The sequence below is a fragment of the Podarcis liolepis genome (assembly GCF_965112155.1).
Source record: "Podarcis liolepis genome assembly, chromosome: 10".
Classification (NCBI taxonomy): Eukaryota; Metazoa; Chordata; class Lepidosauria; order Squamata; family Lacertidae; genus Podarcis; species Podarcis liolepis.
The window spans coordinates 4848179-4865520 of record NC_139562.1 but is presented as its reverse complement, the minus strand read 5'-3'; the positions used below and the strand labels follow the sequence as shown (position 1 = coordinate 4865520).

Sequence of the window (17342 nt, the reverse complement as noted above, 5' to 3'; positions counted from 1 at the left end):
GGGTTGTTTTTAAAAGGAGGCTGGTTGCCCTGTTTGAATAACGCTGCCAGAATTAAGGCGAGGTGGAAAAAGGCACATAAAATAAGAAACTTGCTTCAAATACACAGCTGTTTTACGTATCCAAGGTCAGGGCCTTTGTTGTTTTTTTTATAAATATTTATTTAAAAAATTTGGATATAAGAAAAAAATAAAAAATAAACATACAAAATAATAAACAATTAAAAACACGCATTAATTTCAATGACATAACTTCCATACCCTTATTTCCTCCGACCTCCTCATACTTCCCTTCTTTGTATTCCAGTTCAATTTGTTAGTTCAGCAAATCCTTACCATTAAACTTTTACCCATTTATAATCCTTTTTTTCATGTCTAAGCATTACAGCTGGAAACCACTTAGTTTCTATCCAACATCTTTCTAACATTCATTCATTTTACAATATTTCTTTAAATAGTCCTTAAATTTCTTCCAGTCTCAAGGTCAGGGCCTTTGGACCTGGCCGGATGTGGCCCCCAGAATGGAAACCTCCTCCCCTTGCTTTGACCACCTGGGCTGGGGTAGCGCATTCATAGAACAATAGAACTGTAGATGTGGGGCCACGGAGGCCATGTGTGTTTCTCCTTCTCGCCCCATAGCAGGTGCTGCTGGACCGCCTGCTGCTGCAGCAACAGAGGGACAGATCCTGCCTGATCCAGATCTTGCTGGCTCTTGCCGAGCCAGAGGGTGCCCAGGAAAGAGGCCGTGGCAGAAAGCAGCTGACCTCCTTGGGAGCAGGTACAGCAATGGAAGGAGTGGGAGAGAGCGAGGAACCAAGCGTTTACCCAGGTTTGCTTTCCCTGGAAGGAGGGACAGTGGAGACTGTGGTGTCTTTAGGATATATGGCTTTATTTACACATTGTGCTGGGCCCGGGGGTTAACCCGAGCCACGCAGTTCAGGTCCTCCTGAATCCAAGGATTCTGTGAGGAGTCGGTACAACAGGGCCAAGGCAGAAAAACAGGCTAGGTCAGACACAGGGGCTCAGGTAGGCTCCAGCAAGCAGCAATGTTGGTCCCGTAACCTGGGGTGGGGTCCGACCGCCTTTTATCTCTGATGGGGTAACAGCCTGTCCTGATCCCCCGGTGACTCACCTCCCTGTCTTGCCCGAAGGGATGGTTTCGCTTTTCCAATTTCTCGCAATTAGAATCCTGGCTGCAGTTGTGGCATACATGAATGGTGATCTAACCTTCTTTATTTCTGTTGTCATGATTCCTGATAAAAAGGTCTCCGGTCTTTTTAAGATTAAATGAGCATTCAGATAACTTCAACAGTGTAAATAAGTTTTGATGGATGCGATAATGGAATACTGAATGGTATAGTTTTTGTAAAATATGCAGGGATTTAAGATATGTAAAATGACCCATGGAAAGAGAAGAAGGGAAGTCACTGATATCTTAAGATGTAAAAAGGAGTACCGTAGTTTTTGCTCCACAAGACATGCTTTTTTCCTCCTAAAAAGTAAGGGAAAATGTCTGTGCGTCTTCTGGAGCGAATGTGCAGTCGATTGCTGGCTCTTGCCCAGGCCTCCATTGTTGAATGTTCTGCAGACAGAGGCTGTTTGTTTCCCCAGCGACATGGGACTGTCTGGAAACTGTAGAAACGGCTCCCTTTCCTTTTTCTAAAGAAGCTGCAGAACTGTGAGTTGAACCCCATAAAAAAGGATTTTTTCCCTCTTTGCAAAGTAAGCTCAACAACTTTGAGCTGATCCTCAAAAAATGGGGCTTTCCCCCTTTCCTCCTCTAAAAACTAGGTGCGTCTTATGGTCAGGTGCATCTTATGGAGCGAGAAATACTGCACTTTGAATTGTAAAACAGAAAATTTAATGAAACACACACACACACACACACACACACACACACACACAACCACCCCAAAAAGTTCTCCCATGGCCACAGCCTTAGATTCAGGTAGAAATTAATCATGTCTCTCCTGCAGAGGCTTCAGCCAGCAACCTCCTATCAGCTCCTAGCTCTCAAACACACTCAACTCTGGCTTTTGTCCTTCTAACTGCCAGCTGGTTGGGGGAGCATCGATTTGAACCCTGGTCACTCCCAGCTGCTGGTCCAGCACACAAACTCCCACGTCACACCAGCTCTGACTTTCTGTTTTGTTTTTTTTAAAAAATAATATTTATTAGTTTTCCAACAAATTTAACACAACACTACAAAAAACCCAAAAGAAAAAAATACACAATACAATACAAAATAAAAGAAACAAACAAAACAAAACAAAAACCATTTAAAACACAATCCAATTTCAACATCTTATCTTTCTTTCCCTTATTTCCTCGACCTCCTCACACCTCCCTTTTTGCATTCCATTTCTGTTAATTGTTTCAGCAATTCCTTTCCATCTTCCTCTGTTTTCTATCCTATAATTGTCTTAACACATTCTAACCATATTTTTCCCTTTAATGCTCTATTAATCTATTTATACTTAATTCCTTATAGCATTTCTACTAAAGCCATATAACTTCATTCCAACGTTTTTCTAACATTCATTCATTTTACAGTATTTCTGTAAATAGTCTTTAAACTTTTCCCAGTCTTCTTCCACCGACTCTTCCCCCTGGTCTCGGATTCTGCCAGTCATTTCCGCCAATTCAGCTCTGACTTTCTGATGGCACTTTTGCCTCTTGCTCCCCTCGCCCGTTGGAGCCTGTAGTGAGCTGGACTACCCACACACACACCCCAACCATTCTTCCTAGACACCGGCAGGACTTGGCCAGGAAAGGGGAGAGATCGCTAGTTGTTGCAAATCACAAGCCAAATGGCAAAGCTGCCTCCATCTCTGTTCCCGGACCACCCTCGAACGGGGTTCACGAAGGAGAATCCCCCTTCAATATTTACCGGGTTTGCCCAGCCCTGAGTCACTTTACCGTGACACAGACAGAAATTCAACAGGTAGGTGTCCAAACGGTAAGGCACCAGTTTAGCTTCCCCAAGCAAAGGCACAGAGTTGTTGTTCTTTAGTCATTTAGTCGTGTCTGACTCTTCGTGACCCCCTGGACCAGAGCACGCCAGGCACTCCTGTCTTCCACTGCCTCCCGCAGTTTGGTCAAACTCATGCTGGTAGCTTCGAGAACACTGTCCAACCATCTTGTCCTCTGTCGTCCCCTTCTCCTTGTGCCCTCCATCTTTCCCAACATCAGGGTCTTTTCCAGGAAGTCTTCTTGTCTCATGAGGTGGCCAAAGTATTGGAGCCTCAGCTTCACGATCTGAAAAGACAAAAAAGTCCTTTTCCAAGTTTACTGAACAAGCTGCTCAAAAAGTTGCACGTTTCTTAGAAGGTTACAAACAAAAATTAAAAACTTTGTAAAATATAACTATCTGGGACGCGGGTGGCGCTGTGGGTTAAACCACAGAGCCTAGGACCTGCCATTAAGAAGGTTGGTGGTTCGAATCCCTGCGACGGGGTGAGCTCCTGTTGCTCGGTCCCTGCTCCTGCCAACCTAGCAGTTTGAAAACATGTCAAAGTGCAAGTAGATAAATAGGTACCACTCTGGCGGGAAGGTAAACGGCGTTTCCGTGCACTGCTCTGGTTTGCCAGAAGCGGCTTAGTCATGCTGGCCACATGACCCGGAAGCTGTACGCCGGCTCCCTCGGCCAGTAGAGCAAGATGAGTGCCGCAACCCCAGAGTTGGCCACGACTGGACCAAATGGTCAGGGGTCCCTTTACCTTTACCTTAAAATATAACCAGCTAAAGCTATACTCACACAACAACAATAGCTCATCTCACTTTATTGGCCGAGGGAGCCGGCGTACAGCTTCCGTGTCATGTGGCCAGCATGACTAAGCCGCTTCTGGCAAACCAGAGCAGCGCATGGAAATGCCGTTTACCTTCCCACTGGAGCAGTACCTACTTATCTACTTGCACTTTAAGGTGCTTTCGAACTGCTAGGTTGGCAGGAGCTGGGACCGAGCAACGGGAGCTCACCCCATCCCAGGGATTCGAACCGCCGACCTTCTGATCAGCAAGCCTTAGGCTCTGTGGTTTAACCGACAGTGCTACCCGCGTAAGTGAGGCTAAACACCCATTCCCCCAGAAGGCCACAATTTTGTCTCTCCCACAATGCCTCACTCCTGCGTGAACCACCGTTTGGCGTACCAGGATTTCCCAAGTTCACTACGGAGCCCTAAGCAAACTCGTCTCCCTTCCTCTCCCCGTAAGACGTCGCCTTTTGCCTGTCTTGCCCCACAGAGCGCAGCAGAGAGGACCCGTCGCCGGCCTTGTGCGAGGCCATCGCCCGGATGCTGAAGCAGCCGGGGAGAGCCAGCGGGGCGGAGGGGACATGGCAGAACGGTGCCGTCGCGGTGCTGGTGGATCTGCAGCGAGAGCAGCAGGAGGAGCTCAGCTGCACCCTGGAGAGTCTGTCTGGGATCCCGAGCAACAGGGTAAGCGAGGCGTGGAGGGTGGGAAGGGGGAGCAGAGCCAGTCGCCTCACTCCAAGGGCCCTGAAAGATTCAGGGCCCATGAAACGAACAATAGAACCCTAGAACTGTATAGGAAGGGACCCCGAGGGTCAACCCCCCGCAATGCGGGAATTTCGGCTAAAGCACCCATGACAGATGGCCGTCCAACCTCTGCTTAGAAACCTCCAAGGAAGGAGGAGAGTCCACAACCTCCCCCTGCTGGACTGCTCTTGCTCCAAGTACAACAATGTGATGTCAATATAAACTCTTTATATAATCTATACAGAACATTGCACAGTATGAAATATATGAAATGCACTCTCTGCAAAACCAAATAAACAGAAATCACTACTCCATAGCAATTCCATGAAACAGCGGGTATATCCGAAATCACTGTTCACTACGTCTGCTTGCGGACCACTTCGGCAGCGTTGGACGTCATAAAACAAAGCTTTACGGCTTGTTTTCACCAGATAAAAATCTGACCCATTGCTTCTCTCAGAGACTTGCGTAGTCTATACAGACTTTCAGAGTCTTATAAGACTTTCATTTTGTTCTATGCTTTCAAGAGAATCCACAAGAGTGCATATTTTGTGACTTTCAGAGATTTATAAGATTTCTGTTTATTTGGTTTTGCAGAGAGTGCATTTTATATACCGTATTTTTTGCTCCATAGGACGCACTTTTTCCCTCTTACAAACTAAGGGGGAAAGTTTGTGCCTCCTATGGAGTGAATGCAGGGGGGAGGCAGGCAGGAAAAGCCCCCAAGAGGCGCACACAAGCTCCGCGCGGCTCTTGCGGGCTTTCCCCAGGAGGGAGAAGGGACCGCCGCTCCCGGACCTGTTTTGGGGGCTGGGGTTGGGGGAAGCTCGGACTTCCCCCGCCCCCAGCCCCGCAAGCTCCGGGAGCGGAGGCAAGGCTGTGCACAACATTGCCACCGCTCCCCGACGTGTTCTAGGGGCTAGGGTCGGGGGAAGCCCAGGCTTCCCCCGCCCCAGCCCCGTGGCTAAAAAGGAGAAGGCTGAAGCCCCCGGAGCGCAGCGCGAACTGTCGCTGCACTCTGGAGGTTTCAGGCAGCTATCCGCAAGCCTTCAGAGAGCAGCGGGAGTTCTCGCTGCGCTCCGAAGGCTTGCGGATAGCCGCCTGAAGCCTGGAGAGCAGGAGGGGTCGGTGCACACTGATCCATCTTGCTCTCCTGGCTTCGCTTCGCTGGAGAGGCACTGCGCAGCTTTCCCTCTCTGCGCAGCGCCCCTTCAGTGAAGCTGGAGGAGAAATGGAAGGGGCTCCGTTTTTCCTGCCGCTTCGCTGAAGGGGCACTGAGCACAGAGGGGGAGAATTCCCCCCCCCCCGTTCTCCCCCTCCTATGGTCCGGTGTGTCCTATGGTCCGGTGCGTCCTATAGAGCGAAAAATAGAATCATAGAATCATAGAGTTAGAAGAGACCACAAGGGCCATCGAGTCCAACCCCCTGCCAAGCAGGAAACACCATCAGAGCACTCCTGACATATGGTTGTCAAGCCTCTGCTTAAAGACCTCCAAAGTAGGAGACTCCACCACACTCCTTGGCAGCAAATTCCACTGTCAAACAGCTCTTACTGTCAGGAAGTTCTTCCTAATGTTTAGGTGGAATCTTCTTTCTTGTAGTTTGGATCCATTGCTCCGTGTCCGCTTCTCTGGAGCAGCAGAAAACAACCTTTCTCCCTCCTCTATGTGACATCCTTTTCTATATTTGAACATGGCTATCATATCACCCCTTAACCTCCTCTTCTCCAGGCTAAACATGCCCAGCTCCCTTAGCCGTTCCTCATGAGGCATCGTTTCCAGGCCTTTGACCATTTTGGTTGCCCTCCTCTGGACACGTTCCAGTTTGTCATAGAGTATTTCATACTGTGCAATGTTCTGTACAGATTATATAAAGAGTTTATATTGACATTGCATTGTTGTACTTGGTCATCGTGTTGCCTTGGATATTACTGATATATTGTGTGCAACACAGGGGTTAAATTATTTGGTTACTTTTCCGCTAGGAAACAGAGATCCCACGTCACACAGCATTGCAGGCCACCCTCATCTCTGCCAAGGGGTGGCAAAATTTCAGGGATCTTGGCCCTGAACCAGAGTCTGTGTTCCTTTGGAAGGAGGCACAGCAGAGACTACAGTCTTTAAGAAATATGGTTTATTTTGCACACGTTTACAACCTGGGTTTTGATGCAGAGAAGCAATTCACAGAGAATGAAAGGGAACCTGAGGGTCATCTAGTCCAACCCCCTGCAATGCAGGAATCACACCACATGGTCCCCCATCCAATCTGACACCATACTGGACCCTGCTTAGCTTTGCAAACGCGCTAGCAGTTTCATTGCTGCGCCACCAAGTGCACACCGCTGCTCCCCTTCAGTTCCCACATTACTTAGCTGCAGTTCTTGCAACTTAGCTCGTTCTTTTGGGATTCTGGCGAGAACACTGACGATATGATACGATACGATAATCTTCATTGTCATTGTCCCATACAGAACAACGAAATTGAAAAAAATCTGCATAAGACATTCAAAAACCAACAAGCCTGCTATCCCAGCTATCCCAGCCTGGTTAGCCCCCTAAAAACTCTGATACCCCATAATTAAATACAATATACTCCCATAGAGACGACCTTACACTGCATTTAAAACCAATATCGCATTTGGATAGAAACTGTTTCTCAGGTGGCTAGTCCTGGTCTTGATAACCCTGGACCTTCTTCCAGAAGGCAGAAGCTGAAAGAGATCATTTCCGGGGTGAGCACTATCCTGCGCTATCTCTGCAGCTTTCTTATGGCACCTGGAAGCCTAGATTTGATCCAAGGTGGGAAGAGTGCACCCAGTTATTCTCTCCGCAGTCTTTACAACCCTGGACAGCATTGTTTCCCCCCTGACCGTGCAGCTCCCAAACCACACACACAGACCATAAGTTAATACACTCTCCACAGTACAATGGTAAAATGCCATCAACAGGTCCTTTGAGAGATTGTTTTCCCAGAGGATTCTCAGAAAATATAACCTCTGCTGTGCTCTCTTCATCAGGTCTTTGCTGTTAGGTCATCTCTCAACTCCATTCCCAGAAATCGAAACACCGAGACCTGTTCCACACATTTCCCCTCAATAATGAGTGGATGAATGTTCAATTTACATTTCCTAAAGTCCACAATAATCTCTTTTCTTTTCTTTAAGTTAAGGAGTAACACTTATGAGGCCCTTGTCTTACATAAGAGCTTGCCTGGCTAGTTCAGCAACAGAATCCTCCACTGGATTCTAACCCTCACTGGGTGCTGGACCCCAGGAATGGGAAGGGAGCCAGGAGATCATCCATACTGACCCCACAAGCCCACAGCAATACGCGGCTCAGTCGCTCAGGCTCACCGCTTGCCGTCTCACCCCCAGGAGGGAACCGCTTGCCCTGCCCTCTTTGAGAAACTCCTCGGCCGGCTGCAGGAATCACCCCTGACGTCTCTGGTCCGGAATTTGCGGCCCGCCTCTCCCCAGGAGCAGCAGCGCTCCCTCCCCCAACGGGTAAGTTTGAAAGCTCGCCCACCCACTTACGAAGCGGGGCCCAAGGCATGGGGCAGTGCCATGGTGTGGGAAGATGGAAGTGTTGCAGTCAGCTCCATCTGGTACGCAGGATGAGACCCCACCTGCCCGCAGACTGTCTGGCCAGAGTGGTGCATGCTCTGGTTATCTCCTGCTTGGACTACTGCCATGCGCTCTACGTGGGGCTACCTTTGAAGGTGTCCCGGAAACTGCAACTAATCCAGAATGCGGCAGCTAGACTGGTGACTGGGAACGGCCGCCGAGACCATATAACACCGGTCTTGAAAGTCTTACATTGGCTCCCAGGACATTTCCGAGAACAATCCAAAGTGTTGGTGCTGACCTTTAAAGCCCTAAACGGCCTCGGTCCAGTAGACCTGAAGGAGCGTCTCCACCTCCATCGTTCTGCCCAGACACTGAGGTCCAGCGCCGAGGGCCTTCTGGCGGTTCCCTCCCTGCGAGAAGCCAAGTTACAGGGAACCAGCCAGAGGGCCTTCTCAGTGGTGGCTCCCGCCTTGTGGAACACCCTCCCACCAGATGTCAAAGAGAAAAATAACTATCAAACTTTTAGAAGACATCTGAAGGCAGCCCTGTTTAGGGAAGCTTTTAATGTTTAATAGATTGTTGTATTTTAGTGTTTTGTTGGAAGCCGCCCAGAGTGGCTGGGGAAACCCAGCCAGATGGGCGGGGTATAAATAATAAATTATTATTATTATTATTAATATTGCAACCTCAGGTGCATGGGACCCATCAGGAGTTACTGGGCTGTAACTTCCAGCAGCCCCAGAAGTCGGCTGTACACAGATTTGGAATTCCGTGTGCAAAAGTTTCAGATAAGGTCATCCAAAACAAGCAAGGGGGTGGAGCAACTCCCCTATGGGGAGAGGGTGCAATATCTGGGGCTTTTTTATTGATGTACAAAAAACCCCACAGAACCCTTTTCATGTACGCAACCACAGCGGCGAGGATTTTAATAGCAAAAAACTGGAAAGGTGATGTAATCCCCACAAAAACTGATTGACAAGCGAAGATGATAGACTACAGTGGATGCTTGGGCTGCGAACGTGATCTGTGCGGGAGGCACATTCGCAACCCGCAATGCTGCGTCTGCGCACACGCAAGTTGTGATTCAGCGTTTCTGCGCATGCGCAAAGTGCGATTTAGCACTTCTGCGCATGCGCGTCTGCCAAAACCCAGAAGTAACCCGTTCCGGTACTTCCAGGTTTTGGCGGGTCCATAACCCAAAAAAATGCAACCTGAAGCGTCTGTAACCCGAGGTATGACTGTATTCAGAACTTGCAAGGATGACTGGGAGAATAAGAGGAGATTCTAACCAGAAATTTAGTGAAGATTGGGCAATGTTCAAAGACTATCTTTAAAAATACTGACAGATTTGGATTGAATCTTGAAGTTTAAGGAAATTATAAAGTATGTATAACGTTTATTGCACATGTAACTTGTTTTTTTTTATAAGATATTTATTAAGATATTCAAATATTACAAAATAATAAAAAAAGAAAAATACAAAATAAAAATAATTAAAAACAACTCAATCTTTCCATTACTTATTTTTCATTAGCTTGTTTCCCGGACCTCCTCATGCCTCCCTTTTTTGTATTCCAATTTAATTTGTTGGTTCAGCAAATCCTTCCCCTCTTTGTTTATCCTAGTCTTTAATCTTAAAATATTATAACATTAAATCTTTACCTATTAATAATCCATTTTTCATATTCCCTTATAATATTGCAGCTAAAAACCCCTTAGTTTCTATCCAACATCGTTCTAACATTCATTAATTTTACAATATTTCTGTAGATAGTCTTTAAATTTCTTCCAATCTTCTTCCACCGACTCTTCTCCCTGGTCTCGGATTCTGCCAGTCATTTCCACCAGTTCCATATAGTCAATCACCTTCATCTGCCATTCTTCCAGAGTGGGTAAATCTTGTGTCTTCCAATACTTTGCAATGAGTATTCTTGCTGCTGTTGTGGCATACATAAGAAAAGTTCTATCCTTCTTTGGCACCAATTGGCCGACTATGCCCAGGAGAAAGGCCTCTGGTTTCTTCAAGAAGGTATATTTAAATACCTTTTTCAATTCATTATAGATCATCTCCCAGAAAGCCTTAATCCTTGGGCACGTCCCATGTGCACATGTAACTTGTTAAGATAGAGTTGTACATTTATCCACTCCATGTTTACAGTATCTCCAGGCTCTGTTTTGCACATGGCACCTTAGTATGTTTGTTGCTTGAAGGGTTACAAGTCTATCTCTATTCTAGCTATTATTCTAGTAAATTTGGTTTTATACTTATAAGCCAGTTTGTGGATTATGGGTCATGTAGACTTGCGGGGCCCCCACGCTGCCTGCCCCTGCCAGAGCGATAACAGCTCCAGAAATGCTGATTCCTCAATATTCATTTCCAGAAGGAGGAGGTGCTCACATCTGGTTTTATGGGACTTCATTGAGTCTTTAACTTTGATTTGATTTCTAGGGAACTGTGCAGACGGAGCGGGAGTTGCGCCTCACCCAGGAACCATCCCCATCTGAAGAAGCACTTACTGCAGATGAGATACCTCAGAGAGAAGGCGAGCCTTTGCGGAGGAAACCGGAGACTTCTCAACACGAGAAGCAAAAAGGATTTCAAGATTCAGAGGCCCCTCAGGGCTCCGTAGCTCCTGGAGGCAACCGGAACCTCCCTCAGGACAAAGAGATTCAGGCTGAACAAGGCCTTCTGCTCCAGGAGTTGAGTCCTGATACCTTAGAGCCACAGGTTGCGCTGCTGAGGAAATCAAAATCCCTGGGGTCTCTGGAGTTCCTGTTGAGCCAGGATTCGCTGCCCCATGAGTTGTGGGATGTGGAAATCCCTCAGCAAGCACCACAAGGAGGACTGGAGATGCCCCACCTCCCAGGAGCACAGGGTAGGGAGATGGAAGCCGTAGATGCCCAAACTCATGGTGACCTCCAGTATATTCCACAGAGGGAAACAGAAGCCCTTCAAGAAAACGAAAGGAGGGAAACTTCAGATCTGGAACCTCAGCGGGAGCCCCTTGCGTCTGGGAAACCAGTAGTCCTACACAGTGAGAGGAGTCAAATAGCCTTTCACACCCAGGGCACACAGTTCCCCGAACCCCCAGAATGGAGAGAGTCAGAGGCTACTCCATCGTGGGACGTCCTTCAGACCCACAAAGATGTCCACAAGGAGTCCCTGGATCCAGACGCGAGACATGTCAAGATTCCGTGCCAGCAGGACCTGACGAAGCCCTCCCAGCTCCAGAGGTTTCTCCGGAAGAAATCAAAATCTCTTGAACCCCAGCTTTTATCCAGGGCAAGGACATGGGGGTCGCCACAGATTCAGCAGGAGGTATGTGGACCTCAGAAATGTGGATATCCTCAAGCTCTTCAGCCCCAGGAATGGGAAGTTGAGGGAACTTCACAGGCAGAGAAGGAAGGTCTGAGGAGCCATGATTTGAGGGCGGGTCCGCAGCGTCAAAAGTCCCCAGAAAGCCGTGACGCACTCGTTCAGGTCCCAGAGCCCTTGGGTCTTGAGTCTGAGGAGATGGCAAAGTTACAGGGGGTGAGGCAGCTGGAAGGCCTTCACATCCCAGGAGGACCTCAAGGAAGGTCCCATGGTTGCCTGCAGCAGGAACAGGAGCTGACCCAAGCTGAGGAGAAGACGGAGGGCTTGGAAACCCCACAAGGCCAGCAAGGACCAGAACTTTCCCATCCTGAAACCCCTCCTCACTACAGGAATCTGTGGAGGAAGTCAAAGTCTCTTGAGCTGAGGAGGTCGTGGGCTTTTCAACCCCAGGAACTGAGGGAGCCGCACGTCGCTGGCACCCAGCCCCTGCACCCACAAATGGGCGCAGGAGCTGTTCAGGCTCAAGATTGCCAGGAACCAGAGGACTCTGAGGTGAAGAAAGCAAAGAAGGAACAACAGAGCCATCAGGAATTTCCTCAGGAGGCCTTTCAAGAGCAAGGGATGGTCCAGAAAGGGGTGAGGGTTACTAGGCCTCAAAATGTGAACGAAGCACAGGACTTGTCATCTGAGGGAGCAAAGGGTGCCATACTTCCACAAAGGCAGACACAGGTTCCTCAGTCCCCAGAGCGCAGAAGTCCAGAATCTCCGCCTCTTCTGTGGAGAATTATGTGGCAGAAGGCAAAATCGTTTGAGATGAGGAAAAAAGATGTCTTTCTGAGTTCAGGGCCGCGACCAGAGGCTCCAAAGCCGAGCATCCTTTATCGTCAGAAGATGAAGGAAACCTTGGTGGGACAATCAGATGTTCTCACCCAAGGACAGAGACAAGAAATGTCTCAAGAAATGAGGGAGAGGGAAACCAGTCTAGTTGAAAAATCTCCACAGAAAAGTCAACAAATACTTCAGAGCGAGGAAATTTCCAAGAGGGAGCTGGGATGGCCTAGACATTCAGGAGAATCACAGCCCTGTGACACGAAGAGTCTGGAAGACTCACAGACTCCAGAGACTGTGCCACAAAAAGAGATGTGGGGTCCTCAGCCCCAGAGAGACCAGAAACCAGAGTCTCCTCCTCTTCTGTGGGGGGCTCTGGAACTGAAGTCAAAATCTTTTGAGATGAGGAAATCAGAAGAGCACAAGCTGAAGAAGTCACTGATGGTTCTGTCACAGAGAAGACCACCGGTGGGACCAGAAGCTCATAGGCCCCAGGGATGGAATGTTCCAGATACTTGTACTCTTCAGGAACTGAGGGAAGATGAGGCCCAGCCAGAAAATGGAGTATTGCCAGCTCAGAGGGCTCCACCTGAGAGGTTATGTGGTCCAGTTCTAAGGGAGAGGGAGACCTTTCCAGGTCAAGAAACAAGAGAGCTGGAAGCACACCAAGACCAGGGAGCCCCACTGAAGAAGACAACAGCTTTTGAGAGCCAGGAAGCACAACAACAAAGAGAGCTGGAGCCATCAGAGGACCCAGGGACGGTTTCTAAAAGATCGGGGGCTCCACAGGCCCTTCAGACTGACAAAAAGAAGTTTCCAGAAATGTCTCGGGCCCAGAGAATGCCTGAAATGGTTCTTCAGCCTGAAGAACACAGAAGCCTGGAATCTCCACCTCTCCTGTGGAGGATCCTAGGACTGAAGGCAAAATCATTTGAGCTGAGGAGGCCACGTCCCTTTCAGACCCAGATCCAGAGAGAGAAGGATGCGTCTTATGGGCAGCAGGGACAAATAGCCTCCCAGAGCCCCCAAATCCTAAAAGAACCAAGGAGATCGCAGGCCACCCAAACAGACATAGGGAATGATGTCCCACAGCCACAGTCAGGGCCAGGAGAGAACCCAAGGGTTCCTCAGCATCAGAAACGTAGCAGTCCAGAAACACCTCCTCTTCTGTGGTGGGCCTTGGAGCTGGCCCAGCAAGAGACGCAACATGGGAATTTGTTGGTCTCTCCTCAGCCCCAGGAAACAGAAATGTCCCCAGCAGCCCAACTCCAGAGGGTGCTACAGACAGAGGCCCAGAAGTCGAAGAAACGTGCGCACCAAAATATTGTTTATCCCCAGGAACCAAAGGAACCAGAAACGTCTCAGGTTCTGGAGAAGGAAAGGAAGGCCCTCAAATCTTCACAGCCTCAGGAAACTCTCCCTGAGGTGGACTCCAAGTTGCCAGCTTCACAAGGCTTGGGGTCTCAGGGCTTGCAGAGGGCAGAAGCAACTCAACCCCCCAGGAAAACCCCTCAGGCCCGTGATGTGCTGAAGGAGACAAGGGCTGTTCCTGTCCAGAAATCTCCACCGACCGCAAAAGGTCCCCAAGATGTGAAGAGATCCCCAAAGAAGCAGGATAAACGGGGGTCTTCTCTGTCACAAGGGAAAGTGCCCAAAATGTGTGGCTCCTACAAAGTTGGCTGCTGCCACGTTCATCCATGCCAGGAACTCCAGGGGTGTGATACAAAAGATTGTGGTCCCTCAGGTGAGGCGCAGTTCCTTCTCCGAAAGGAGCTGAGGCTGGAAAGGGCTGAGGCTCTTGGAAGGATTGAAGATAGTGGTTGCTCAGCCCTAGAGGGGCAGAGTAGGACTGAATGTCTCCTGCCCCCAGGAAGATTACTAGGAAAATCAAAGTCTCTTGACCCAAGAGATCTTCAGACCCAGAAGCCACAGAAACTGAGGGAGCAGGAGTCCCTTAGAGTTCAAAGGCAGCCAGAGACCACAGCCTTTCGGGTTCAGGAAGATCTCCAGATGAAACCACAAAGCGAGACTCAGACCTTTGAATCTCAGGAAGAGAGAAGTCTGGAGGCCTCAGAGGCCCAGAGCACATCACGGTCATCTCAGCCTCAGGGACCAGGTGCAGAAAGCCCTTCTCATCTTCAGAGCCGCTTGGAGAGAGCGTCTGAATCCCGTGAGCTGATGGGGCCACCTGAGAGCTCACCACATAGAGATCCTGAGAACCTCAAGCTCCAGGGAACTGTGGATCCCAAGGGACATTGTGAATCACAGTGCTGCGGGGTCAAGATGGATGACCAGCACTCTGAGGTGGAAGGCACCCTGGGAAGATCTTCCCAAACTTTCCATGTGCAAGAAACCTTTCAGCTTCAGGCAGCTCTGCTAAGGAAATCAAAGTCTCTTGAGCCCCAGGAACTGTCAAGATCACACATTTTTGGGTGCCAGGCTTCAAAGGAACTAGAAACTCCCCAGTCTCTGAGGTACGCAGAGGGTTGTCCTCAGGTCCCAGAGAACCAAGCGCTGGAAAACATCACATCTTGCGAAACTACACAGGCGATGAAGAACCTTCTGCAGGACACATCGGTTGCAAAGAACGAAGATGGATCTTCTGTGCAGAAGATGTTGAGAGACAAGGAGGTCTCACACCTTCAGGAGAAGCTTGGACAGAAGGATCTAGGCGCCACCAATGAAACGCAGGAAGACAACCAACAGCTCCAAGGGCAGAAAGAAAATGAAGACCTCCAACCACCAGGGGCTCCACAGACGGAGCAGAACCCTCTGGAGATCCAAGGGCTTTTGCAAAGGGATCTGGAGGGCATTGGTCCGCCAGATGCAAGGCAACCGTGTCTTCTTCAGCTTGAGGAAAGCTTGATGGAGGATGAGACGTCCCAAGCTGAACTGCCTTTATCACATATGGAGACAAAAGACCTCCCACCTTGGCTGGGTCTGGGGAAATCAAAGTCTCTTGACCCGAGGGAACTCCAGGGAAAGGAACTAGGAGATCCCACTAACCTGCAAAACATGGGTATCTCCAAGTCGTGCCACCCACAGAGACAAGGTGAGCTGGAACCTCAGGATTTAAGAGGAGCAGTGGTCCTCCATTCAGGAACCCTTCAGGAACTTCCTCCAAATCACATAGAGGGCCCTCAATTCCAACAAGAACTTGAGTGTGGGACCCAGAAGACTGGGCAGGTGGAGAAAGAGCCTCCCCAAGTGCAGGGGTCACTGAGAAACAGGGGAGGGGGTCTTTGTTCCCAAGAACTGAAGGGTGCCCAGATTTTCCACTCCAAAGAATGTGAAGAGCTGGAGGAGCTTCCCCTCCAGAAATCTTCTCAGAGCGAGACTCTTCAGATTCAGGGGTTTGTGCAAAGGGAAGCAGAGCCCCAGCAACCGGTGGAGCCTCAGTCTCTTGATCCTCAAGAAAAGAGGGAGGTGCAAAGCCCCCCGCTCCTGAGAAACCTGCTGAGGAAGTCTAAGACACTTGGGCACTGGACCCCAACAAGGGGAGATGGTCTTGTCCAAAGGCCAGAAAGCCCTCGTGACCAACCGGTGAAGGAGCCGCTTCAGGGACTTGTGGGGCAGAAGTCACATAACACTCAAGGGCAAAGTCAACTGGGCCAGAGAACACTGGACATTGCTGAAGGGACTCCAGGGAGTCTTGACTCCCACAGAGAAGGTTACAAAATGGAGGCGGAGAGCATCAAATCCCCCAGATCTCCACCTGTGAGCCAGGACTTCCTTCAGGAGCAAAGAGATGAGATGTTCGTAGCTCAGCCAGTCAGTTTGCCCCAGTCCCTTCCTCCTCACAAGGCCCCCCAGGTCGATCTTGAGCAGCTCCCAGAACTGGAAGGGTCCTACCATGAACTGGAAGCTCTTCAGCCCCAAGGGCTGAGGACTGGGGAGGCCCAACAGCCACAAGAAAACAGGGATTTTGGTGAACCAGAGAAGCAAGCGGCAACTGAACCCCAGGGAACCATGGGCCTTGAGATCCCTCAGGAGTGGAGAGGTTCGGAGTCCCACCAGCCTCCACCAACTGATCAGGAGGCCACTGAGACATGTGAGACACGGCAAGGTCAGCAGATGATCCCTCAGCCTCCCCCAAGCCAGAAGGGAGTTGATGGGCCTTGTCAGCCCCCAGGAAGACGTGTGAGATCGCCAAAGCTGAAGGCACCTCAGAAAATCCCGGGGCAAGAATGTTCACCAGAGGCATCTGCCGAGGTTCCAGGGGTGAGCGAACCCCACGTTTTCCAGTCCCAGGAAAGCATGGAGCCACAGGCTGAGTGGGGTTCCCTTAAAGCTGAGGGGAGCATGGCCCAGCTGGAACCCGCACCCACAGAGCCCCACGAGCAGCATCGCTTGGAGTTGTGGGGAGTTCTGCTGGGGAGGTCCAAGTCTCTTGACCCTCAGGAGTTGACGAGGACACAAGACCTTGAGGACACCCGGGGAATGAGGAGGGCAGGAGAAGACCCACGTTCTCAGGACAGCGAGATGCCCTCACCCCGAGAGCCACCGACCTACCAGCCTCAGCAAGCTCTTCAGCCCCACAGCAATTTCCCAAACCGTCAGGGAACTCCCGAGGAAGTGCGGGACCCAAACACCCTTTTCCGCCAGAATCTGAGGGAAGCCAAGGTCCATGGCATGGGTGATCATTTCCAGGTGGAAGACGGGGTGCAGCGCCATCTCCCAGAAGGCGCGAAGCTGTGCCGGGTGTGCAGGCAACAGGAGCTCCAAGGAGAGGTGGGAGCCCTTGATTCTCAAGGGACGGAAGGACCACGGGCTTTTCAGAGTCAGGAACAGAGATTGATGGAAGCATTGCCAGCTGAAGAACCTCAACCAAGGATGCTCTCAGCCCCTGGGATGTACCACTCGGACCGTGGAGATCTGGAGCCTGGAGTGCCGAGCAGAAGGCTGGAGGCATCTCCCCTGTGGGAGCAGGCCCCCATTGGCACCTGGAAGCCCACCGCCATGGCCATGCTGTCTCCCCCCAGCCCTGGAGAACGTGACAAAGAGCCCGTGTGGACGCCAGCAGCTCTTGGCGTGGGCCTGTCAAGAGAGAGCTCCATCTGCATAGCCCAGCCCGAGAGGTGCTCTGGAGTGTCTTGGGTAAGGAGGAGTGTGGGGCAGGTGGGATCTGGGCCTGGTTTAG

The 17342-nt window shown here is 50.1% G+C and overlaps 1 protein-coding gene across 1 annotated transcript in view; it reads left to right on the top strand.

The window, feature by feature from the left end:
• LOC310686779 (uncharacterized protein) overlaps positions 1-17342 on the top strand; it is a 48976-nt gene that overhangs the window by 21247 nt on the left and 10387 nt on the right. Inside the window, exons 9-12 of the mRNA XM_083460826.1 lie at positions 637-775; positions 4240-4433; positions 7867-7995; positions 10508-17299. Of these exons, the coding sequence (XP_083316952.1) occupies positions 637-775; positions 4240-4433; positions 7867-7995; positions 10508-17299 (7254 nt within the window). The remainder of the gene's footprint in view (positions 1-636; positions 776-4239; positions 4434-7866; positions 7996-10507; positions 17300-17342) is intronic.